Source organism: Haliotis asinina, chromosome 1 (assembly GCF_037392515.1).
Source record: "Haliotis asinina isolate JCU_RB_2024 chromosome 1, JCU_Hal_asi_v2, whole genome shotgun sequence".
NCBI classification, from domain to species: Eukaryota; Metazoa; Mollusca; class Gastropoda; order Lepetellida; family Haliotidae; genus Haliotis; species Haliotis asinina.
Window position 1 is genome coordinate 84,757,600 of NC_090280.1, and position 26,740 is coordinate 84,784,339.

At 39.1% G+C, this 26,740-nt stretch overlaps 1 protein-coding gene across 1 annotated transcript in view; it reads right to left on the reverse strand.

Moving 5' to 3' along the window:
• LOC137298433 (golgin subfamily A member 6-like protein 22) overlaps positions 1–26,740 on the reverse strand; it is a 96,237-nt gene that overhangs the window by 25,130 nt on the left and 44,367 nt on the right. The window contains exons 11-21 of the mRNA XM_067830702.1: positions 22,981–23,191; positions 21,863–21,928; positions 19,121–19,233; positions 17,174–17,345; positions 16,297–16,461; positions 15,718–15,843; positions 14,707–14,885; positions 14,464–14,569; positions 9,447–9,605; positions 8,733–8,834; positions 8,098–8,280 (exon numbers count right to left, since the gene is read on the reverse strand). Of these exons, the coding sequence (XP_067686803.1) occupies positions 8,098–8,280; positions 8,733–8,834; positions 9,447–9,605; positions 14,464–14,569; positions 14,707–14,885; positions 15,718–15,843; positions 16,297–16,461; positions 17,174–17,345; positions 19,121–19,233; positions 21,863–21,928; positions 22,981–23,191 (1,582 nt within the window). The remainder of the gene's footprint in view (positions 1–8,097; positions 8,281–8,732; positions 8,835–9,446; positions 9,606–14,463; positions 14,570–14,706; positions 14,886–15,717; positions 15,844–16,296; positions 16,462–17,173; positions 17,346–19,120; positions 19,234–21,862; positions 21,929–22,980; positions 23,192–26,740) is intronic.

Below are 26,740 nucleotides of genomic sequence, written 5' to 3' on the forward strand. Positions count from 1 at the left end.
GTAAAGGCTCTTGTGATACTGCTAAGATTATTGATCTAATCCACTGTTCAAACACAGCCCAGTAATAGGGACAGGCTCTGGCCTAGGAAACTGACATTGTAGTTACTCCGTTATTCTGTAGGGCTTATGTCAGAAGGCAAAAAATCATACCTATTTGAATTTATTGATATTTCTCCCCTCAAGTAAATAAAGATTACTGCAGAAAAGCATAAATAGTTACTACTGTCAATAATCTAAAGCAGCAGGTAAACAGTAAAATGTCATACTGTTCCTAATGTTTAAACAGTCATTTCTAAAGTATAATTGTAAATTAACAATAAGAATAAATTAATACTTTTAATCAAGTGGCTGATGAATTTCCTTTATGAAGTAAACAAACCACTATCTCTTTTACAAATTTAGTGTTTTCTTTAGTATTTCATAAACATGTGTGAAACTTAATTAAAATACATATAATTTTTTAAGGGGAAGGCACGCCTGGCAGGTGTAAATCAATTAAGCTGTACAGCCATTCCTGCAAGGTGTTTATTGCACCTGTACAGGTAGGGGAATCTATTGTTCAAAGTCACAAGCTCCGGTGAAACTGCACCAAGGCCACCGGTACTATGGCAGACAATCAGAATCATGTTACCTAATATTTGAGTGAAATCAATCCCTCTCTTAAATTTCGGTTTGGATAGTGAAGCATGATAGAGCCATTGTTGGGCTGAATTCAGTAACAAGCATAGGCAGCTATTGCATGAGGGGTTGGTCACGCTGTTCCAATCTGTCAGGTTAGTGATCACAAAGTGGTTTAAGCACTAAGGTATAATCATTTGAGCAATGTAGACTTGTGATAATTGGAATTCTAGGATTCCTCAAACTGCATTTGATGTTTACACAAAAGAATATTTGCCTCCTGATAGTTTTGTTAGTACTAAAATGTGTTGTATGTTAGTTTGGCTGTCTGGGTAATGATTAATGATGCGAACAGTGTTACTGTGACATCTAGTACAGGTACATTTAAATAGACAGGTACTGCAGTAACTTGTAGTCAAATTACGGGCAGAAAGACAAGCATTGCACTTGTCTGATCCTGGTATCAAGACAGGTAGTGTAGTAATCTACTCTTGCTAAAAGACAGGCATTACACTAATCTAATATAGGTAAAAAGACAGGTATTGCACAAATTTAATCAACGTAAAAAGATAGGTATTGCACTAATCTACTATAGGTAAAAAGACAGGTATTGCACTAATCTAATCCGGGTAAAAAGACAAGTATTGCACTAATTTAATCAAAGTAAAAAGACAGGTATTGCACTAGTCTAATCTAGTTAAAGATACAATATTACACTAATCTAATCTAGGTACAGATATATAAACAGGCATGCAGCGACTGCCGTTCCAGGTACAAGTATACAACCATTACATTAGCTTCTATCCTAGGTACAGGTAAACAGACAGGTATGTCTTCAGTGCAGACCACAAACTGGTTACATTCATCTAGATCCATTTCGGAGGGATGCAAGGCAAACACCATAACAACAAATACTATATATGCTCCTGACAAATCAATATTGACATAAAATGAATGAGTGAGTGAGTGAGTGAGTTGAGTTTTACGCCGCACTCAGCAATATTACAGCTATATGGCGACGGTCTGTAGATAATCGAGTCTGGACCAGACAATCCAGTGATCAACAACATGAGCATCGATCTGCGCAATTGGGAACCGATGACATGCGTCAACCAAGTCAGCGAGCCTGACCACCCGATCCCGTTAGTCGCCTCTTACGACAAGCTGAGTCGCCTTTTATGGCAAGCATGGGTTGCTGAAGGCCTATTCTACCCCGGGACCTTCACGGGTTCATAAAATGAATGAACTTCATTGACATGCTTTTTTCTGTCTATCTGCATGAGTAAATGAATTATTACTGATAAAACACAATTCTTATCTTGTTAATAGACCCAACTGGAACATACTCAGTCATCCAATGCAGTTCATCTATACTGGACAAAACAAGTTAGGGATATTGGTATTTTTATGACTGGTATTTTACCAGCATGTCAATGAATAAATACATCATTATTAATAATTTCAAAATTTACAAATATCCCTAATTATTTTTGTCCAGTATATAATGACTGCTTCAATGGATCTTGTCTCAATTGTTGCTTCATCATCACTTTCACCTGCTCTTGCTGTCACATCTCTCCCATTCTGAACTCTCTACACTGACTACAAGATTCTCTGCTTCATCATCACTCTCACCAGTCCTTGCTGTCACATCTCTCCCATTCTGAACTCTCTACACTGGCTCCATATTCATGAAAGGACTGACTACAAGATTCTCTACTTCATCATCACTCTCACCAGTCCTTGCTGTCACATCTCTCCCATTCTGAACTCTCTACACTGGCTCCATATTCATGAAAGGACTGACTACAAGATTCTCTACTTCATCATCACTTTCACCAGTCCTTGCTGTCACATCTCTCCCATTCTGAACTCTCTACACTGGCTATGTATTCATGAAAGGACTGACTACAAGATTCTCTGCTTCATCATCACTCTCACCAGTCCTTGCTGTCACATCTCTCCCATTCTGAACTCTCCACACTGGCTCCATATTCATGAAAGGACTGACTACAAGATTCTCTACTTCATCATCACTTTCACCAGTCCTTGCTGTCACATCTCTCCCATTCTGAACTCTCTACACTGGCTATGTATTCACGAAAGGACTGACTACAAGATTCTCTGCTTCATCATCACTCTCACCAGTCCTTGCTGTCACATCTCTCCCATTCTGAACTCTCCACACTGGCTCCATATTCATGAAAGGACTGACTACAAGATTCTCTACTTCATCATCACTCTCACCAGTCCTTGCTGTCACATCTCTCCCATTCTGAACTCTCCACACTGGCTCCATATTCATGAAAGGACTGACTACAAGATTCTCTACTTCATCATCACTCTCACCAGTCCTTGCTGTCACATCTCTCCCATTCTGAACTCTCTACACTGGCTCCATATTCATGAAAGGACTGACTACAAGATTCTCTACTTCATCATCACTTTCACCAGTCCTTGCTGTCACATCTCTCCCATTCTGAACTCTCTACACTGGCTATGTATTCACGAAAGGACTGACTACAAGATTCTCTGCTTCATCATCACTCTCACCAGTCCTTGCTGTCATATCTCTCCCATTCTGAACTCTCTACACTGGCTCCATATTCATGAAAGGACTGACAACAAGATTCTCTGCTTCATCATCACTTTCACCAGTCCTTGCTGTCACATCTCTCCCATTCTGAACTCTCTACACTGGCTATGTATTCATGAAAGGACTGACTACAATATTCTCTGCCTCACTATCAGTCTTTCTACAACACAGGACCTTCCTACCTTCAAAGAACTCTTTGCTCATCACAACAACTGGTACTTGCTGTCCCGAACTATAATCTAAAAATATTTGGATCAAGAAGCTTTTCATATGCAGCAGCTTTCTCAACTGAGTTAAAATCATCTCCTTCCCTAACTACATTCAAACCACAACTCAAAACTCATCTATTTCTCCACAGGTGAATTTTCATCATCTGTACCTGCCCACTGTATATAGATTTAACTTGACCTCAGGGAGCAGTTTGTGCATATCCCTGTGATGTGGAAAGGCGCTATATAAATTGCATATTATTATTTACTAGTATTATGTGGAAGCAAAGTGGCTCACTCAACCTCCACAAACTTGCCATGGAATTGGTTACACTTAAGAGCTTAAAATCAACAATAAATTAATCAATTATTTGGGATTACACTTGCTCAGTTTGACCATATTCTAAATGGCATTGTGTTTTCAATGAAAATTTGTTCAACAGAGCACAAATTCTGCATTCAGTGTGAGTGAGTAGTGTTTTATGCAACTTTTAGCAATATTCCAGCAATACCACAGCAAGGGACACTAGAAATGAATTTCATACATCGTACAGTATTCCTGTACATACAAGTGAGTGAGTGAGTGAGTGAGTGAGTGAGTGCTTGGATAAGATGAGGATAGGATGACTGATGCATGTAAAATTATTCTGACCCAATACAGTGTAAAACACTAAAATCCAGCAAAAAATTACAGCAGTAAGAACAGACCAAGTTAAAACATTAATTACACTCCCCACATCAATTACTTATCTGCAAAAACAGATATCATTGCTCTGATAAAGCAAGCAATATCCACGTTCCCTAACACAGATGAAAACAAAACTGTTTTCCTGCCCCACCTGAGGTGACCCTGGCAGTATATATCAGGTGTGTAATGAAACTCCTCGAACACCATACATCAGACTGACAGCATCAATAGCTCGTGTCAACACCACAAAGAAAGGCCAACACAAACAGAGACCACTTCAAGTCCGGACAAATCTGCAGATTAGCTGACTGCCTGTACAACACTGCTTCTACAGTTCTCACCATTTACAACACAGTCGATTCAGAGCATACAGTGTTTACACGGCATCCAGTATGCAAAAATGCAGAGAATGGACACAAAACATAATTTACTGCATCCTCAGGGATGCAGAATATTATTCATTCTACCCAAAACACATCTACGGCTTTGCTGAATGTTTCTTTCAAAGCAGTTGCTTGCATCATTTCATCCTTCAGTCCACATGATCAATGATTCATTCCAAGCTCTAAAGAAATTATCAAAACACAGAGTTCTCCGAACTGACTTCACAGGACCCTCTTAAAGTCTTCAAGGACCCTTGAATTTTAAAACTGGTTTACCCTTGGACCATTATGTTTGTCAAAGTAAGGTACTGAGTCCCTAAACACTGAGCATTTGTAGAGTTTAAACCTATACTTTATCTATATTTTATCTATGTAACTAAATACTTTATCACTGGCATATAAATTGAACAGTGCTACGAATGTTTGTGGATAGGATCCCTAGACAGCATTAGGCTCTGAAATAGCTGCTTGCCAACTAGGTCGTGGCTCTCAATGTTTTATTCAGGACAAGTGAATTGTATTCATACCTGCCCAGTTGTCTGGTATAAACCTTTGTCAATTTCTGATGGTATATTTTGACCTATGCAGATTCACAGTTAAGAATGAAATTTACCCTTAAAGTAGAATATAAAACAAACAAACAGTTTTTGTCAGTCGCATGAACATTATCTGGTTATAAGCTTCTGCGTTGAAACTTGTAAAGTTGTGAGACTGAGTAATTCCTTCCTGTTGGGAAATGAGCCATATGCAGTAGATACAGTATAATTTGTTAGTATATACAAGTGTAGGAATTGATCATCAACATCCCAAGAGGCGACTAACGGGATCAGATGGTCAGGCTCATTGACATAACTGACATATGTCATTGTATCCCATTCGTGTAGATCATACTCATACTGTTGATCACTGGATTATCTGGTCCATACTTGATTATATACAGACAGCTGCCACATGATGGAATGTTGCTGAGTGCAGCATTATGTAACATGTCATTGCATCCAAATTGTAAAGACTGATGCTCATGTCTGGTTCAGATTTGATGTTTTATAAATTGCAATCATAGAGCTGTAAATAATGCAAATTGTTGATAAACAACAAAACAAACAACACAAGCAAACAGATCAGGATGGACTAATTGCATACCTGGCTTGCTTGAAGTAAGAATTATGTAATGTTGATACCATCTGTACAACAACATCGAAAAACAAATGCAGTTGAAATTCCTCATAGGGGGCAGTGGGGTGGCCTTGTGGTTAAAGCGTTCACGAAGACCTTTGTTCTATTCAGGGGTACAATGTGTGAAGCCGATTTCTTGTGTTCCCTTACTAAAAGCAGCATACACACATACTCAGTGCTAACCTTTAAAGACATGAATATTGGTTCGTCCGAACAGCAATCAATATTTCAAACTCTGAACAAGCACAAAGCTACACAAACACATCTGTGTTACACACACCCTGGAAATCTACAAACACAATAAAACACTGTGTGCAGTTTATTAACATCAAGCCGGAACAGTGGACATTCATGACATCCACTGCTGACATTCACCGATAACCATAATCCTGCAATACATCGAGAATATTACCAGCTGACCTTTCCTGCGAACACTGGATTCATTTGTTGAGAGTGTAATCTCCGTACAAAGACATACAACTCTGGCTGAGTAGCAGAGTCTTTATACAGTGTATGACTAAGCCTGGGGATATTAGATCTGCTCTTGTGAATATACTTGATGACCATACAGTGTAGAGTCTACATTTATTTTCAGGTGATACTGAAATGCTTTTGTTAACACACTGTCATTAGGAAAGTAACATGTCTGACTGTAGAGGGATTTTGTATGGGGATTTGGCCTATGTTCAGTTAGAGTTGTAACACCAGACAATTTTGAAAAACAAAACTTATTGCCAAAATATTGAAAAATAGAAAGGCTGCAAACAATTTTGTTTGAATGGTATAAACTTATTTTTTGATAAATCTATTAAAAAAGTTTAATTCAAGTTCAGCTAATTTCTGAGCATAATCTGTCCCATATGCAGTCTGCATGTGCAGTGCATGCTCACAGAGATAGCCCTGTTACCATGTGCTTAGTCCTTCAGTTAGAAACAAACAGTTCGGACATTGTATTTGCCCCAGGATCCATAATGTCCTTTATCTTACCTCTCAAATAAATGCTGCTTTCTGCCTGGGTAAGGACTCTACTATTATTCTCAATGTTCCCCACTTAAAAGCGAGGTCAATTTCAGTGTATCCTGCTGCCAATGGCAACTCATACAGCACTTCATGGTAGTACCTCTTTATCTAAAATAACATTGAATCACCCATGATGCATGGAAATTACCAATGTTTTGCAAATGCAAACTGATAGAAGGGAGATAACTCTAAATCTGCTGAGTAATTCCTTCCTGTTGGGAAATGAGCCATATGCAGTAGATACAGTATTGAGTGGTAACTCTAAATCTGCTTTTTCTGTATCATCTCCCAAAATCTAGCGATGATTAAGAAAATATTTGCATCGCATTCCAAAAGATAAATTTTGACAAGACGTTCCAGTGTAGTCCCTGTGAATATTAAGAAGTGGAATTGCACAGCAGTGACTTGACAAAGACAATATCTGCATGATGCAAGATTCGAATTGCTTGATTCAGACAGCTTGGCTGAAGTGTACAATCCAATACCCATGATTCAAACGTTTCAAAATTAACATGGAGGTGTATAGTAAGATAAATATGTTGTTCACTGGTCCCTTGGGGCCCATGGGTTGATGTACCCCCAATGTTTGCTGAAGTTCCCCTCGCCCTTCTCAGGGATGAAGCATCTGAATCAAACACCATGGGTACATCAACTCATGTTCCCCTCTTGACCAGTGAACAACTTATAATGTTCAAGGAACAACTCATGACAGTCAGCAGCATATGTTTTCTAAACCATTTCCTCATTCTAACATCCAAGGATCCTCTATCACATGAGTTGGTTCTGATGGTTAATTTGGCATGTGACATTTTTCTATCCGTTCCATAAATATTAAAAGACATGGTATGAACCATGAAACTCTGTAGTGTGTAGTTACATACTATGAATAGAAATGAAAGCTGTTCTTAATTTGTCTGATGTGTGATAAGTCATAAGTATGCGTATGGTGCACCCAAACCTAGTATGCATATTCTGAACTTGGATTCAAAATCTCAATCAGAGATTTTTGGCATGCCCTACAACAAATTGTTGTCACCAATATGACTGAAGCTTCCATGCTTAGTTCCTGATATGAAACATTTCAGGCATGTGAAACTATAACTGTGTGAGGACTTTAGTTCTCACAGTCTTTGGGCCCTGACCACAATGTGAAACTAGACCTGTGTGGGAAATATATTTTTTACATTCCTGAGAACCTGGCTATAATGAGAAACTAAAACCATTTGAGGGGTTTAGTTCTCACATTCTTTAGTACCTGGCCACCATGTGAAACTACAGTCATGAAAAGAGTTTAGTTCTTGCATTCTTGAGCCACTGGCCAAAATTTGTGAAACTTTAACAGCGAGAGGATTTTTTGGACCTGGCCAGAATGTGAAACTTTATCTCTGTAAGGAATTCTGTACTCACATTCCTCAGGATTTGGACTTGTTGCAGAAGATCCTCCTTGAGTTGTCTCTCCCTTGCCACCTCCACTGTCAGCTCATTCATCCTCTGCTTTGTTTCCATGGTGATGGCCTCCTTCTCACGACGCAAGAACCACTCCTTCTCAGTCTCCAGAACTTGTCGTTCTCGTCCAACCGCTTCTCGCACCTGCAGGAGATGTGAAGGAAAAACAACTCACATAAATATTGTCTGATATTCCACACAATATGCTCTGTAGATGAAATTTGGTAAATGCTACACTCTTATCAAATCTGCTTGGTAGACCATTTTGATAATCAGGCTTTTGCTGCCTTGAGGATGAGAATAAAATATTTAATACCTTCTTTAAGAGACAAACGTATTTTTTCTTGAAATGAGGATCAAGAAAATGTATAATTTCTTTCACAGTACATTTTGGGGTACATGCAGTCAAATATTTGTCCGAAGTCACCTGGAAAAACTTGGTTTCTAACACCTGACATTCTGCCCATGTGGGAAATCGAACCCTGGTGTTCAGCATGACAAGTTTCAACCACTAAGCTGCCCCATCACCCATCTCTGTTTGCATTTGAGGAAGATATACAATATATTCAAAGACACCCGAGGAAGAAGATCCTCACCTGCATAGTTATCTCCTCCTGGACCTTGACCTCTGTCTGCTGTCTCTCCTCCTCCAGGCCCTTGATAAGATCCTGCAGACGACACACCTCCTCATTCTTCTCCTGGAGAGAACACTCAGCATAAGTGACTTTGGAAGGATGACAAACCATGAGTTCCTTTCACAAAGCAACCTTTACCACAGTTAACATTTACCTCCCTTTCTTTAACATTGCAAACATTAACTTACAATCACCTTAGTGTTTTGTGAAAGGAGGCCCTAACAGCTAAAAACTTTGTACAAATCATCCATATATCTGGCAATGGTCAATACAGTATGAAGAATGAGTGTTTGGTGTGCGCTGATTATTATTATGGAGTAGCATGTACAATGTGACTATGACCCTTCTTTTAATTTATGTACAAACTAAGAGACCCACACCGCATGCCATTTACAAACTCAATGAATCCCTCCTCTTAATTTTTAAGCACAATATTACATATTTCTATGTACAAAATTGCTGACACCCAATCCTCCCCCTAGTACATGTGTACAAAAGGATGACAAAACAAGAACAAAAAAACCCCAAAAGAACAACAACAACAAAACAACATCATCATCATCATCATCATCCCTCCTAGCTGCACATTATGGAAGATCACTCAGCATAAACTGATTCGAATGTGCTCTAATGTAGCTTCTCCATCAGCCACAAGGGATGCAATGTTCAACTCACAGCCAGCAAGGTGGAATGTTCCGCCATCAGGACTGTCATCCGCTCATCAGCTCTTGTGGCAGCATCTTTCTTCTCCTGCTCCATCTCCGTCCGGCACATCTCCAATGCCTGCTGCTTCTCCAGGAACATCGTCTCACGCAACTTCATAATCGCACAGTCCTAAAGAGCATCAAGAGTCTGTGAGTAAACTCTTACCATCAATATATTCCTTCAATATCAGGAACCCCTAATTGGGTGTCAATGTGGGGCGTCAAACCACCATGACAAGTAAACAATTTAACCACTTAGCAAAGTTCCACTCAGTTTGGGACAATAGGGTACAAATAAGGCCAGACCAATTTTATTTTTTGTTTTACCACCAGTCATATTTTTTAAAGAATATGAATAAAAAAATAAAACTTAATTTTCAAAAAATAAAATCCTAAGGTTAATGTGATATAAGTAAAACACTCATGAAATCAGCGTGAAACGTAAACACACACAGCTTATTTTTAGTTGATATGAACAAACCAAAAGAGTTAACATGGAATCCCATGTGAGGTTTTGCTTTGACTAGTGATTTTTCAAACAAATTTTCCCTCCTGTCTGTAGGTTTTCTGAGGACAAAAATCTGTAAAATATGAAACAACATTGGTCTGGCCTACACAACAGACGCCTTGGATATCACAGTCAAGTCATTTTAAAGAAACTAGTTTAAGGTGTCAAGTACAAACAGCAGGACAGTATGCCACAAAGGTAAGGTATATGTCCTAATCTTCTGTAGTGACTGAGTGATTGTTGGGTAACACTTCAATAATCAATATTCAATGGTGGCTTGTAAATGATGAAATCCAGTCCTGGTAGATCAGAGACCTAAGTGAGTCTAGTTTAATGCCACACTCAGCAATATTCCAAGTCTGTAAATAATCAATTGTGGGTCAGACAATCCAGTGATCAACAGCATGAGCATTGATCTGTGCAACTGGGAACTGATGACATGTGTCAACCAAGTCAGCCAGCCTGACCACCTGATTCCGTTAGTCGCCTCTTACGACAAGCATAGGTTACTGAAGGCCAATATTCTAACCTGAACCTTCGTGGGACCAGAGAGCATGAAGCAAATATTGCAACTATCTATGGTATCAGGCAAGGCATCACACAATCAGTAAAGCCACAGAGGCCAGACGTTTCACTGGGTGTCTCCACTTACAGCTGGCATGAGGAGGTAAAGAGTGAGTCAGTGAGTGAGTTTAGTTTTACACTGCACTTGGCAATATCCCACCTATGTGGTGGAGGTCTGTAAATAATCAAGTATGGAACAGACAATCCTGTGATCAACAGCATGAGCATCAATCCATACAACTGGGATTTCATGACATGTGTCAACCAAGTTAGCGAGTCAAATCATGTGATCCTGTGAGTCACTTCTTGCAACAAGCATGGGTACAGGGGTTATTGAAGACTAATTCTTTATTGATGTGACATAAAGACCGGTTCAGAGTCAGAATTATCGCATTTATAAAGGAAATGTATGTGCATGCCTGTTTGTGCTCGCCTGGATTAACGTTAGTTTTTACACAGCTTGACATCTGAAATACCATGCCCCTCAATATGTAGCAAGCCATAAAAGTGTAATGTGAAATATGCAGGGTACTGACAAACAATGGTCATATAAAGGTCAAATTAGGGATTCAAACCCAGTGCCAGTCGATCCAAGTCACAACTACACTTTACAGCTAGGCCACCATTAATGTAACATTTGTTCAGGTATACAGAATTCATCAGATGATGGACGCTGTCTTCATGTGACAAAGCAGTCTCATGGCACTGCAATGTGATAAATATGCCAATGAAGCTACCAAGCAGGACATAGCCCCAAACATCAATACAGTAGACTTATTGACTAAGATCTTTTATGGAAAAATCTTCTTGAAATCCTTTCACACATAGTGTTTTGGGGTCATTTCTGACCCCTTCATCAGGTGAACTGACAGCTGATGCTATCATAGCAACGTTGTGTGTCAAAGAATTCAAGGAAGGTTTTTCCATAAAAAATCTTGGCCATATGTAACAACTTCTAAATGCTCCTAAAAGACATCAGTAGACTTCTTGTTACAAACCTGTTGACCATAGTTCTCAACATGATCTGATGTGTGGGTGTTCTTGTAGAAAACATGACAGGCAATCCTTTTGCACTACATGAGTGAATAAGTACGTTTTTATGCCACTTTTAGCAATATTCCAGCAATATTACTGCGGGTGACACCAGAAATATGCTTCGTACATTGGGTCCATATGGACAACTGAAACCCTGTTTTTGTTGTGATGAGAGAATGCTTAAACCATTAGACTACTCTCACCACCCCTTGCAAAATTGCAAAAATATTGTATACATGTTCTTCTTCAAGTTACTTCATTTTGTGAAACCGTTGTCCAGTTTTCAATCCCTTATGAACGATTATGATATTGAAACATGCCCTTCTAATAATGTCACTACTTACACACTCTCAGTTAAATCAGACATTTTACTGCGATATGATATCTCTCTGCACTAAGATCTCAGACCATCTCCACAGGCGTTCAAGTCAGTGAACTTTGACGGCTAAACTAAATGATACATGCAATGGTTCGAATCCAATCAGATGTCTGAATAATTTGGCTACATTTCTCTGCACCAAAATTCATAAATTTAGATTTTAACCCGAAAGAGCAGACGTCTTCTTTGTTGGTGTCCCATTTGTGAGTATAAAGTAATATTCAAGACCAGTATCATTACCTCAGCCCTTCATAATGTATGTTTCAGCTCATTCTTTTCAGACACAAATAAGACATCCAGGTCAGGATGGTCACTGTGCTGATTTCCACAAAAATGTAATAAACCTTGGTGATGTAAATTCAAGTCTGATGTCAGCTTCTGTTGAGGTGTCTTAAGATTTGTGAATCAAACCCAGGTCTTCAGCATAACAAGCAAATGCTTTACAATTACGCCAGCCCACCACCCATGTCACAGACAGTTAGCATAATGTGGCAAAAGGTCTGATTTAAATGTCTATTATCAGGACATATAAGTGACAAGACAACAAAACAAGCAGACATTAGAACATCCCAAAGCATAGAGACAAGCACATACGAGAGGCAGAAATACAGACTTGTAGTTATATGGCCAGGGAACAAGGACAACATTTTTTAATCATGATTTATCTATGAAACCTAGTCCTCTTGGGAAACAGTGTCAATTTGCTAAAACATGTGGATGCAAGCTTCCCGGTCTGGCGTTTGGTTACTATCAACATAACAGCTGGAACACATCAACTGATAAAATCAACTGTCAAATCACTACTGGCAGGCAGTGTGAGCAATAATTTCCAATTTTTGCTAGCCAGTAGGGCTATCTGTGCCTAAAAATTACACGCCTGCAAAATAATTCACTAGCGCAAAATTTGAATGTAAAAAGTGAGCAAAAGTTGACAAAAATAAATGAGAATAATATATATGGCATGATATGGGTGTCACCATTTAACTGCTTATATGATGAACATTTTTATCACGCCACAATATTGAATGATCTAAGTGTATTGTAACTTAACATGCCAAAGAGAGTGTAAGATTTACAAAATAACCCCATGAAAATTCACTTATCAGTTGGGCAAGTAACTGTTGAGATTTACTGGCCTGAATAAATTTTTTCTAGCCAGGTAAACTGTAAAAATGTTCATAATACAATATATATATATCTTTTGTTTCTTGTTAAATGTTGCAACAATATATTCTGTCTTAGCACTAAGATCAATCAGTGACCATGATGCATGTTGTTTCTTGCTAAAATCCAGTTCGTGATATGGTATACCTTGATGTCATTCTTTCCCGCTACAAGCGCCTGTATAAGACAACTTACGGAGCAATATTACCTTTACTTTTTTGTAATGGAAAACCGACTCCAAATGACTCCAGAGTATTAGTAAAACATTATTTTCCAGACAGAATCAGGTGCAGAAGCATCAAGGGCAATGTTAGGAACAAAAAATATTTTAAGCAGTGACGTTTTACATCACAGCAGGCAACCTGGGTAAGTATATATATATATATGTATATGTATATATGTCAGTTACAGCATTCAGGAGATTATATAAGGACAATTAAAGGTTCACCAAACAAAATATTTCATTCAAACAATAAACTTGGACTTACTTTCCAAATATTTCCAGACTACAAAAACAAAGCTCAGAATCACACATCTACACTGACCAAAGCAATCTTGGTAAAAATATTAAATGCACAGAAAAGTTTATAATGATACACATCATTGTATACATCTAAGCTCAAACATGCTGCGTTACATAAAAGCTGTAATAAAGTATATAGACAATGATCTAAGCACACACTATATATGAGAAAATTGTTATAATAAGTTGGCTACTAAGAGATAAAGAGAAGAGAGTCTTCTTGTAGAGCTGTCAGAAAAACATAGGGAGAAAATGACATCCTTACTGTACTTTCTCTGGAGAGACAGATTGATTGTTTACAATACAGAAAAGCAAATTAACATCTAGATAGTGATACACACTGTTCTGGTCCATTTCCACAAAACCATCTTACATTTCTAACAATCATAAGACAAGGATTAGTGTTTGGTGAGTGAGTTGAGTTTTGTGCCACTTTAAGTGATATTCCAGACATGTCATGGAGGGGACTCCAGAAATGGGCTTCACATATTGTACCCATGTGGAAAATCTAACCTGGACCTTTAACCACTAGGATACCTCACCATCCTCCACTCAGCTTCAATTTAAGAGTTGGGTCAATCTTTGTTCAAGGTTTAGTGTTTGGAAGAACATCTAAGACCCTGCTCCACAAACCGATTTTCAGGCAAAGACAAACGGTAAAGTATGGGGGTTTCAAAGATTGCTTTCTGGAATGGACACAGATATATCCTTGGTCTGGCAGCTCCAGATGAAGCAAGAGGGTCTGGTACAGACAGGTAGTATTACAATACTGTCTATGCAACCATACATTGGATTAGGAAGAGCAGACAACTCACCGTTTCTTTTCTGAGAGTCTGGAGGACTCGCTTGTGGTCCTCGGCGATAGCATCCCGAGCATCCTTCTCTTTGGCTAGCTCCTGCTGCAGCTCAATCAGCTGATCTCTGTGGGGAGACAGACGTCACATCAGCAGGCAACTAGACAATGTTGACATAATTTGTTAATAGCATCCCTTTATCTCACTCTCAGAATGCTCTTTCTTGCTGAGCTCATCTCGAACCTGCCCCAGATTACCACTTACCTCACTCTCAGATCGCTGTCATCCTTCTTGTTGAGCTCATCCTGCACCTGCCCCAGCTTGTGGTTGAGCTCCAGCACCTCCTGTTGCAACACCTTCTTCTCCTGTTCTGCCATACGCTTGTTCTCCCGACTCTCTCGCTTGTAGCGAGTCTTCATCTCTTCCAGTTCGCGGATCTTCTCCTGCAGTCACAGAAGTACACAGTAGTCTATATTATCACTTCTCAAAACATTTCATATATTCCACTTACCAACATCTATCATGTTTTAATTCATGATAACTCTCAGTATTAATCTTTGGCTTGCCTAGGAAGAATGCCGAAGAGCCTGATTTGTTTGCCAAACTTAGGGTCAAGAATACAAAGAGTGAAGCCATTTCTGGTGTGCCATGCCTTAATATTGCTGTAATATAGCTAAAAGTGGTGTAAAACTAAACTCCTGGTATGAACGTGGGAACCCCTGTTGATGACATGCTGAAGGTCAACATAATCCTGTTAAAATTACCAACCTTCTATCACTACATACACTAGTCTGCACTACATTTCAATATTTGATTGAAGAAACATGCCCACAAGCACACTGAACATAACCAGAATCAAAATGTGAGTTGCATGTTATGCATTCTAGTGTTCTGTTACAACATAACAATTCAAACAGTCATACATAGGTGCCTATAGGTGCCATGAATTTAATGAAACTATCTTGCATCTATCACCATGTGTATGCATGAAGAATGAAATATTTTGTGCATAATTTAACAGATAAGATAAGGACTGAACATATATCACCCTTTTGGACACAGCTTTTCTTCCATTGTTCAAAATCTTTCTGTTTCTGGGTGGTGCAGCAGTCCAGTGGTTAAAGACTTGATTATCATGGTGAAGGTCTGGGTTTGATTTCCCCACAATGTGTAATGGCTGATCATGGCATGCTACACTATAATGTTGCCAGGATATTGCTAAGAGGGTCATATGAAGATAGACAGATTCTGTTTTGTATGATTTCAATGACTTACCTGTATAATTTCATCCTTGGACCTTTCCATTGTCCTGTAGGAGTTCTCCAGTGACATCAGTTTGTGATGGACATCGTCCTGGCTCCCCTGGGTCTCCTCCATCCTCCCCATTAGTGACTCCACCTCCTGCAGCGCCAACATCACATACATGTGTCATCTCCACCAAGCATTTTGCCAACAATATTGACATGACTGCTTAATGTGGACACCCATATCACAGTATCAACTCTTTCACAATGGACAACAGGAAAATATTGTTTACTTCAAATCATATCTCAGTTTGCATATTCAACCATTTTAACAGTATAATACTTGAGTATTTATATCTTTGCAATATGTGTAAAGAGTGACCCTAAAGATAGGAGACAGAGTTTATCAAGTTTGTTTTTGTTTCACGCCACATTTAACAATTTTCCAGCTATATGGCAACTGTCTGTAAATCACTGGACCAGGCAATCCAGTGATCAACATCATGGGCACCAATCTATGTTGTCAGGATGTATGAAAGACAGAATGTTATAATATTATAATGACTTTAAACAGGAAGTTAGGCCTAAATTTAAAGGGAAGATAACTCACATCCTGCAGTGCTTCCTTCTGCATCCGACTCTGCTTCTGCTCGTTGAACAGTTCCTCTTTTGTTTGTTCCAGCTGCCGGACCAGCTCATCTCGCTCAAGCTGCAGGCCCTCCGAACCTCGCACCTTCAGCAGCAGGTCTGCGTTGGCCTCCTGCACTTCCCGAAGCTAAAGCACATACATGAATGTCAGAATTTTGTTTACCGGTAACTGACTTTTAGAACTGGGTCACATTCTTACAATGTCTGTGGTTGAAAAATACAATAAACTTGAGTTATCATAACGATGGTCAAAATATATTTTTCATGAAAGTCTTAATAAACTGTTGGAATTGCCTGAAATAATGACCCTCTCAGCATTCATGATTCAATACAACATTTTCTTCCGTAAACGACTGAATAACTAGATATTTCGTATTGAAATGACCACAGACTTATCTGTCTGTTATTGTAAGAACAGCTTGCATCTGCTTCAAAGTCTGAGGTAATCACTTTGCTATGTCTCATGACCTTGCAACACAGTGAATTGTAACAATAAATACTGCTTTACAAGTTTTAGATGAGCCAGCACAGTGAACACGTTTGTGACAAGCAGGCGGGGCAAGTAAGCCGGATGAATACACTCGGATGCTACTGGTAGATTGGCAATTAAGCATGTGCAATACATGCTGACTGTGGCATGAAATCAATACCGCTACTGTTTAACACCTGTTTCTTAGTTCAAGAAAACACCATCACGACACAATTCGCACGAGGAAATTGAACTTTTTAATATTTAGATGACAACCTGTTTCCCTCTTGTTTCAAATGGAATGTTCTGGAGGGCAGGTCTTGGCTCATCTAATACTTGTCAAGCAGTAGAATATCTAATGTCTAACTACCTCTTCCTTGATTGCTGCTACAGACTGGATGTCCCGCACCTCGCCCTGCTTCACCTTGATCTGACTCTCGAAGTTCCTGACCTCGTTTTTCTTCCTCTCCACGTCCTCCATGACTCGCTCCAGGTCTTTCATGGCCGTCGTGCGCTTGAACTCAGTCAGCATCAGCTGGGTCCTGTCAACAGAGTGAGTGAGTGAGTTGGGTTTTAAGCTGCTTTTAGCAATATTTAAGCAATATCATGTCAGGGGACACAAATTAGGCTTCACACATTGTACCCATGTATGGAATCAAACCCAGGTCTTCAGCATAAAGAGTGAACACATTTACCATTAGATTACCCCACCGTTCCTGTCAGTGGAGAGAGACACTGACATGTTGTGAGGAGTCATCATGTAACAATTTCTCTGGACTAAGTAGTTGTTGCCACAGAATAATTTTCAATAAGTGTTTTCAAACGTACAATTTACATGGAGAAAAGGATAAGTTTGGGTCACAAATCACTATTTTTTCCAGAATATTCACAAAATATCCTCTGATCCATGAGTAATGTTTTGCATTCGTTTTCAGGATTAAAGCTCCAGTACCACACATCGAATCCCAAACAGTTAACCCTGAATCTGCTACCACTGATTATCTCTTGGGTTCATGGTTTACAGATGATCACTACTAAAGAGTACTTTGGATCTCAAATGTATCACATTGTCCATTTAGGTATCTGAGTGGGGGCTTGTGCTTGACAGAAAAGGGTACATGTTGTCCAATAAGGATTTTGATGATTGTGTAACATCACAATCACATGTAACAGATTGTGAAGGTTGTAGAGGGGGAGTGATGATTGATAGAGGGACATGAAGATAGAAGAATGGTTGTGATCGTTGCAGAGGTGGAGTGATGACTGATAGGGGGACGTGAAGACAGAAGAATGGTTGTGATGGTTGCAGAGGTGGAGTGATGACTGACAGGGGGACGTGAAGACAGAAGAATGACTGATCGTTGCAGAGGGGGGAGTGATGACTGATAGGGGGATGTGAAGATAGAAGAATGACTGCGATGGTTGCAGAGGTGGAGTGATGACTGATAGGGGACATGAAGACAGAAGAATGGTTGTGATGGTTGCAGAGGGGGGAGTGATGATTGATAGGGGGATGTGAAGATAGAAGAATGACTGTGATGGTTGCAGAGGTGGAGTGATGACTGATAGGGGGACGTGAAGACAGAAGAATGGTTGTGATGGTTGCAGAGGTGGAGTGATGACTGATAGGGGGATGTGAAGATAGAAGAATGGTTGTGATCGTTGCAGAGGTGGAGTGATGACTGATAGGGGGACGTGAAGACAGAAGACTGACTGTGATCGTTGCAGAGGGGGGAGTGATGACTGATAGGGGGATGTGAAGATAGAAGAATGACTGTCATGGTTGCAGAGGTGGAGTGATGACTGATAGGGGGACGTGAAGACAGAAGAATGGTTGTGATGGTTGCAGAGGTGGAGTGATGACTGATAGGGGACGTGAAGACAGAAGAATAACTGTGATCGTTGCAGAGGGGGGAGTGATGACTGATAGAGGGATGTGAAGATAGAAGAATGACTGTGATGGTTGCAGAGGTGGAGTGATGACTGATAGGGGGACGTGAAGACAGAAGAATGGTTGTGATGGTTGCAGAGGTGGAGTGATGACTGATAGGGGGATGTGAAGATAGAAGAATGGTTGTGATCGTTGCAGAGGTGGAGTGATGACTGATAGGGGGACGTGAAGACAGAAGACTGACTGTGATCGTTGCAGAGGGGGGAGTGATGACTGATAGAGGGATGTGAAGATAGAAGAATGACTGTGATGGTTGCAGAGGTGGAGTGATGACTGATAGGGGGACGTGAAGATAGAAGACTGGCTGTGGTGGCTGCAGAGGGATTGCGTGTCTCGTTATATCCCTACATTGCCTCAGCCACCTACCTGGCATCCTCGGACTTCTCTCTGGTGCCTTTCAGCGATGTCTCGGCCTCCCTCAGCTCCAGGCGAGATGCATGGAGTGCCTGGCGGAGTGTCTTAATCTCCTGAGTTAGTGCCTGAAGAAACACCACACTGTCAGGACAGAACTATACCAACAACATTCACTTTGGACTTTTTCTATACAATGATACTGTCAGTTTTAGGAAACACAAAATATCACAATAAAAGCTTAACAAATTAGACCAGAATGATATGGGAGAAACTAAGAAAATGCCTTAAAACTGACTTTGTCTCATTTCTGTGAATGTGTGCGTGCATGCATTGAGATTGAGGGGTGGCTGAAACACTGAATCTGTAGCTCTCTACTTCAAATAATTTTGGGGACCTTTTAATTTTCTTATGGGTGAGGGAATGAAAATTGTTTCATAAAATAAAGAGGGGGAAGAAGGCAATATGGATAAGGAAGCAAAAGTAGAAGACAAAATAGTTTGATATAATTTGAGTGGCTTGATATGCTGAGACTGCCATTTCACTCAAGTTAAACTCAAAATATCATAACACCCAGCCTTTATTACGCAACAGACGGGTGACCAAGGACGCCAGGTCTTTGCAGAAAGCAGTGAACTTCGTAACATTTCATTAACTCTGATACATTCAAATCAGTCTAAAGAAACATAACAAATTGTAGGAAACAAAACTGTACATATATCAGAATGTTTCAAAATAAATGTAGAAACATCATTCATCTTTTCACAAATGATAATTTTCCTAGTAAACACCTTCCATGTCCAGTTAGATTGTTGAAGGGTTTCGTATGAATTTCTATTTGTGCTGAATATCATGCGGAATACAAAGCCCTGAAGTAAACTCTCATCTATTGTTGAAGATAAGCAATCTATATAATATATAAATCAGCAATTCTTGCTACCTATATTCCACCTATGAAATAAGCATTAGAAAAAACAATGTCAGAGGTTCAAAAATCCCATCGCCCAATGCCAGGGACATGTCAGTTTTCATTTCGGGCAAGCAAATAATGGTATCTTACTTGTCCGGAGACCACTAGATAATTTCCTTTTATGGTTTCAAAATGCAATTAAAATTGGATTTCATTTCATATCTGCTCATAATGTAGCTACTCTATTACATTTCACAATAACAGTAATTTGGAGCTATCAGTCTTTGAAATTTATCACTCTTCGATAAATAGTCCAGTAAACATTAACATCAGATATTATGTCATAAAATCAGGGCAAGTGGAAAATTAGTCAGGACAAGTTACTTTCTTGAAGTCACTTGCCCTGGGGCAAGTGGCTTTTAAAAAAAATTTGAACCCCTGAATGTTCAGAAGGGAAATACTTTTATTAAAAAGATTTTATAGATTCCATGTTAGGATTCTAAACACTGACTGACTGATGTAGCTCCTTCATGCATGAGATGCAGCTAGTCTACAAGTCTCCTTAACTACAAAGGCAGTAGGACACACTTACAACTGCGTTGCACTGCTTCTGTAATGAATACTTCAACATAAAATCATGGCAATGACTGAAAAAAATGCTGTGTGCCTAAGTGTAATTTTGCCCTTAATTATCAAAACTAAAGTATGTGAATGCTCAGACAATATTTCAACTGACCAGTTCAAACCCAGACATTCATGGGTAATGTGAAACAGAAGTGAGCTGAAATACTTCGAACATTTTAAAGAATCAACATGTTGAGAATCTGTCTTCTAATTAAGATCATTGTTATCATACCACTAAATAAAGTGAAGGTTAATGACGCCTTGCTATTCCAGTTCTGCTTTTCAAATGCTGAACTGGTCATGACTCTACAAGTTTGTGCAAATGTGTTTCAAATGCTCAACTGGTCATGACTACAAGTTTGTGCAAATGTTGTAGCCACCACAGGGGTTTGTAACAAAAAACATGACATCAAGGTATATCTTATCTCACACATAAACGTTGCTGTCTGATTGGCTAAGTGTTCTTCTATTATTTTCAATGTACCTCATGTACATGCGAGGTGCATTTCAATACACTGCCAAACTCATCTGGTACCTCATGGTAGTTACTTTTTTATCTTGAATAGCATTAAATGATACATGATGCACAGAAATTACGTATACCAATGTTTTGCGAATGGAAATCGATGGAAGGGAGATAACTCTAAATCTGTTTTTCTTGTGTTGTCCACAAACTTTAGCGATGTCTACGAAAAGATGTGATTGTCATTCCAACCAATAAATTTTGACAAAATGCTCAAATGTATTCCCTGTGAGTATTAAGAAGGGGAATTACATTGCAGGAACTTTACTAAGGCGATACCTACGGGAAAAACAGCAAGATGCAAGGTTTGAATCATTTGATCCACACATGATGGCTGAAGTGTACGATCTGATACCCATGCTTCAAACAGTTCAAAATTAACATTGAGGTGTTTGGTAAGATCAATATGCTGTTCACTGGTCCCTCAGGGACCATGGATTGAGGTACCCTCGATGTTTGTTTATGTTCCCCTTGCCCTTTGGGCTCAAGGAGCATAAACAAACATCGAGGGTACCTCAACCCCCTTGGTCCCTTCGTGGCCAGTGAACATCTTATAATATACTGTCACTGAGAGGTCTTAGTACAACACAAAAGGTCATGCACTACTAAGACCCAGTTAGTGACAGTATATGCTTTCTGGCCAGCTTTTTGTGTTACAAAACTCGGTTACTGCCACAAATTACACCTCCCATATGTTTACCTCTCTCTCCTCCTCCTCAGCCTGCGCCTGCCTCTTCCCTGCTCCATCCCGGCTTGTGGTGTACACCTGCAGTAGTAGAGTCAATGTAGTAGAGGTTCTTGTGTGTTCTTGGGTCATTATTTACTTGTGGGAGATCCAGGCCTAGCTAACTTTAGTGATTGTAAGAGGAGACGAAAAGGATTGGTTCCAGTTCATGATGTACACCGCAAGCAAAGCAATCAAAGAGGTAGAGGTTCTTGTGTGTTGGGTCATTATTTGTTTGTGGGAGATCCAGGCCTAGCTAACTTTAGTGATTGTAAGAGGAGACAAAAAGGATTGGTTCCAGTTTCTGGTGTACACCGCAAGCAATACAGTCGTAGAGGTAGAGGTTCAATTGTGTTGGGTCATTATTTACTTGTGGGAATTCCAGTCTGGAAGAAGTTCCAACTGGCTGCTAGCAGAGACCAGAACTTTTCCAGCAATAACACAGAGGTCTGTAAATTATAGTTTCTGGACCACACAATCCAGTGATCAACAGCCTGATCCATGCAACTGGGATATGTTGACATGCGTCAGCCAAGTCAGTGAGTCTGACCACCTAATCCTGCTAGTCACCTCTTACTCAAAACGTGGGTTGTTGAAGACCCATTCTAAACCAGATTTTCATTGATACAGGTCTCAGAAAGGAACATAGTCAGAGCAGTTATGTGTTTCAGATTCTTATAACTCTGCAGACTGATATATTCAAGACATATAACAACAGCCATTCATTAAACAGATCTAAAACAGACAATCTGGAGCAATAGCATGAGAAACTTCCACAGAATCCTTAGTTATGGGGACCAGTTACTCAATCCTTCAAATGAATACTATCTTCATGACAACACAAAACACTGATACATGTAAAAATACTACTTTCATAACAACAAGATAAATACTGAAAAAATGGCATCATTCAGTAGATCACAAAACACTGTTTAAAAAATAATAAACAAAAACATTACTCCTGTCAAGTATTGTACAAGGCAGTACTACATTTTGTTGAATTTCAAACAAAAGCAAATGAATGAAAGTAAACCATACAGACACTACCAGGAGTCTACCGCTAACATGATCAGACCTGAACTGTCAGTACTCACCTTCCTCATAGTCTCTGGGGAGCTCACTCCGATGGGACTGGCTCTGACTGGGGAGGTACTAGAAGTTCGAAGATGGTTGGATGGGGAGGCTGATTGCGATCTCCTCTCACGCTCCATCTCTTGCCGAATTCTCGCTGTTTCTCGCTCAATCTCTCGACAAGTCTCATCAACACTGTCCTCCTCGTACACACTCACAATTCTCTTCTCAGGCCTGAGCAAGACAAATATCAAATTTAATTCATCATTTAATGTTTGGCTTGATGACAGGCGCACTTATCACCACCTACGTCAACTCTTGAAGTGAGCCCACAGACGGGGCAATTGTTTGTTCATTGCTTGCTCTACTGCTGATACCAACAAGGCATAAACACAGCCTCTGCTAAACACAAGGACTAAGTGCTTGTTGATCCCAAGCTGATTACTTCCAATATGAAATTGGTGGGTGTTAATAAAATATCTTGTGAATAGTGTGAGGAACACAGTTTATTAAAGGAATGAATGTTGGCAATGGACAAACTCATGTATATAGGAATTTAAGACAGACAGTGTCTCGCTCATTTGTATCACAAGACAAGAATCACACAGATGCTAAATTTGTTATTGTTAAAACTTTGTGCACTTAACTAATAATGATAGTAATAATTGTTTATTGTTTACAACTACACTGTGGTTAAAGACTGTAAATAATTTTTTATTAAAAGTCTGGACCTGACAATCTAATATTTAATAAGTTGAATAATAACTTCATTAAATTTGCAAATAAATGAAAATGAATGAAAAATATAAATGAAACTGACTCTTTCATTTAACTACAATCAATAATTAGGCTGCATAAACACAACATACCTTTTGCAGGCAAATTTTTCACAAAGAATAAGATAGAAAAGTTAAACAGTGTATTAAAAACATTTTAAAAAACAGATGAGAAACAACAGAAATACCAACAAACACAAGTTGGCAATTTTAAACAATTTCAGTTTTAAACTGATGATAACAAAGTCTGCTATATATGGCACGGGGAATTGGAAAAATATTTTTCTTATTGGCATTTAATATAATGCAATATTTTCAAGTCTTATGAACCTTAGGCAATATTCCCTGTGGTTTTCATCCCATGTAATCATACAACTTTGCAAAGGGCAAAGATGAACTATTTTTTAGTAAAAAATTATTACCAGGAGATATGACGAACAAAAAGTAAACATTTCAAAAGAAATGAAAAGAAATGTCAGAGTAACAACAATATAATACCATGGAAATCCAAATCAAGAGTTGCCGAAGTTGCAAAAACACTTTAAAATGATCAAGGATGCATAAAAACATGCATGCATGCACAGCCGGCCAACTGCACACGCAGACAGACACACATGCACACACATTATACACACATGCAGACAGAGAGACACACATGCACACACATATACAAACATGTACACAGACACTCACAGAGACATGAACACATACATAAGCATGGGTTGATGAAGACATGTCTACCCTGGATCTTCACAGTACACAATCACGCAAACTAGACACCATTTCACCTCATCTTCAGTTTGCAGATCTTCACAGTACATACAAAGTAGTCTGCAGATCTTCACAGTACATACAAAGTAAAGCAATCATCCAACTGGACACGATTTCAACTCATCTTGAGTCTGGAGTCTGTGTTATGGTTTGATTTGTTTGTTGTTTAACGCACAGTCAGCAATATTCCAGCTATGTTGTGCTGGTCTGTTAATAATCAAGTCTGAACCCGACAATCCAGTGATCAACACGTCAACAGCATTGATCTACACAACTGGGATACGATGACATGTGTCAATCAAGCCAGTGAGCTTGACCATCTAATCCTGTAACTCGCCTTATACAACAAGCATGGGTTCTTTGTTAAGGACTTACCATGTATATTACCTACAAATAATAACAATCACCCAATTCTAATGTTTGTCTATGGTCCGACATTCTACAAGAAACTAACTACTACAAGGTGAAAGAATACATCACCCACAAACTACTGATTTAATCAGAAGCTTGTATGATTCATCTATCAGAACTGTAAATTAGTGGTGGTCCAATTAACTAAAATAATTGAAGATTGGTTGAAATGACTAAATGACCAAGCAATCAATAATGTTTTCTCATAATTGAACACAAACAATTTTGGAACACTTGTTTGCAACAGTGAATGAGTTTAGTTTTACGCCACACTCAGCAATATTCCAGCGGTCTGTAAATAATCATGTCTGGACCAGACAATCCAGTCATCAGCAGCATGAGCATCAGTCACTGCAATTGGGACACCGATGACATGTACCAGTCAGGTCAGCGAGCCTGACCGCCCGATCCCATTGGTCGTCTCTTACGACAAGCATAGTCGCCTTTTAGGGCAAGCATGGGTTTGATGAAGGCCTATTCTACCCCTGACCTTCACGGATCCTTTTTCATAATAACAAATATTTTTCACAAGGTTGCTTTGGTTGGTTTTCATGAAGAAACAGACACCTCACCTCACACATAAAAATACAGGACACATATAAGCTATAATACAGAATAAAAGTGAGTCAACTGGTCAAGGTTATGAGAGACTATTCAATTTGTTAGCGCATTTGAAAATACATGTAAATCACTAAAAACCAGTCACGACAGACAATAACACCAACTAGAATATCAGAGACATGACAAAATAAAACTAGCATTTATATCTAATTAGGACAATACACTTAAAAATGGACTATAGATCGCCAGCAACCGAAGGTCGATCACCACACCAGGGAACATTGGGACTTCCAGTACCTTTGCTACCTGAATGGCCCCTATCTGGATTTATACCATCCCTTCAGCCAATTGTGGGAAAATTAAGCCATAACTTCAGTTCACACATATGCTACATTTAAAATTCTGGTTGGTTGAAATGTACTTTAACGGTTTGGGGATTTATCCTCACAGGAGGACAATAGTTTTACAGTACTTTAACCCTTTTGGAAGATACAGCCACTAACAATCTCAGCTGATAATCTCACATACCAACAATAAAACATTCATAAGTACTACAAGCTTGTTCCAAGAATTTATCTTAAAGACCCCAGGAAATGTGTGTTCATAATACACTAGCCATCCTTAAAAGGCAGAAAATTTGCAACTGCATTTTGTGCAATTTGCAAAAACGAAAAAATCTACATGTTTTTCTATATTGTTTGTGCATTAACAAACATAAAAAGGAAAAGTTGACAAATGATGCTAACCATTATTTTTCAGTGACTGATTGGTTCTAAGCTATACATTATTTATCTGACTGGTTAGCTATTCTCGAAATATTCATAGTCCTACGAATGTCTTAAGCCCATTTTTAACACATTGGCTACGATGAAAGTTAAGAATTCTTAGGGCTACGAAGCTTTCGAGAATAAGGGCCCAAGTTCTCAGTGATATGAACACACATAATAGTCTCATCATTAATAATATTATATATCTCAAAATCAATCCCCTCTGATCATTTCCCAACAAAAATGCCAAAATCTCTCACCTCCCATACCTTCCCAAATCAACCTTCTGCAAACACCCATAACAACAAGCTCAAGAATATTTCCTCTGACATGAAATGTACATGATATCTACACCAGTTTTCCAGCTGAGCAGTCACTGATAAAGAGGTAAAAAGTCAATCAAAATCTCGTCAATCTCATCATTGGCAGCACATACACATGTCAAGGGGGTTGTATACATGGTGGTCATTCACCAGCACAGGCCACGCCCTTGTAAG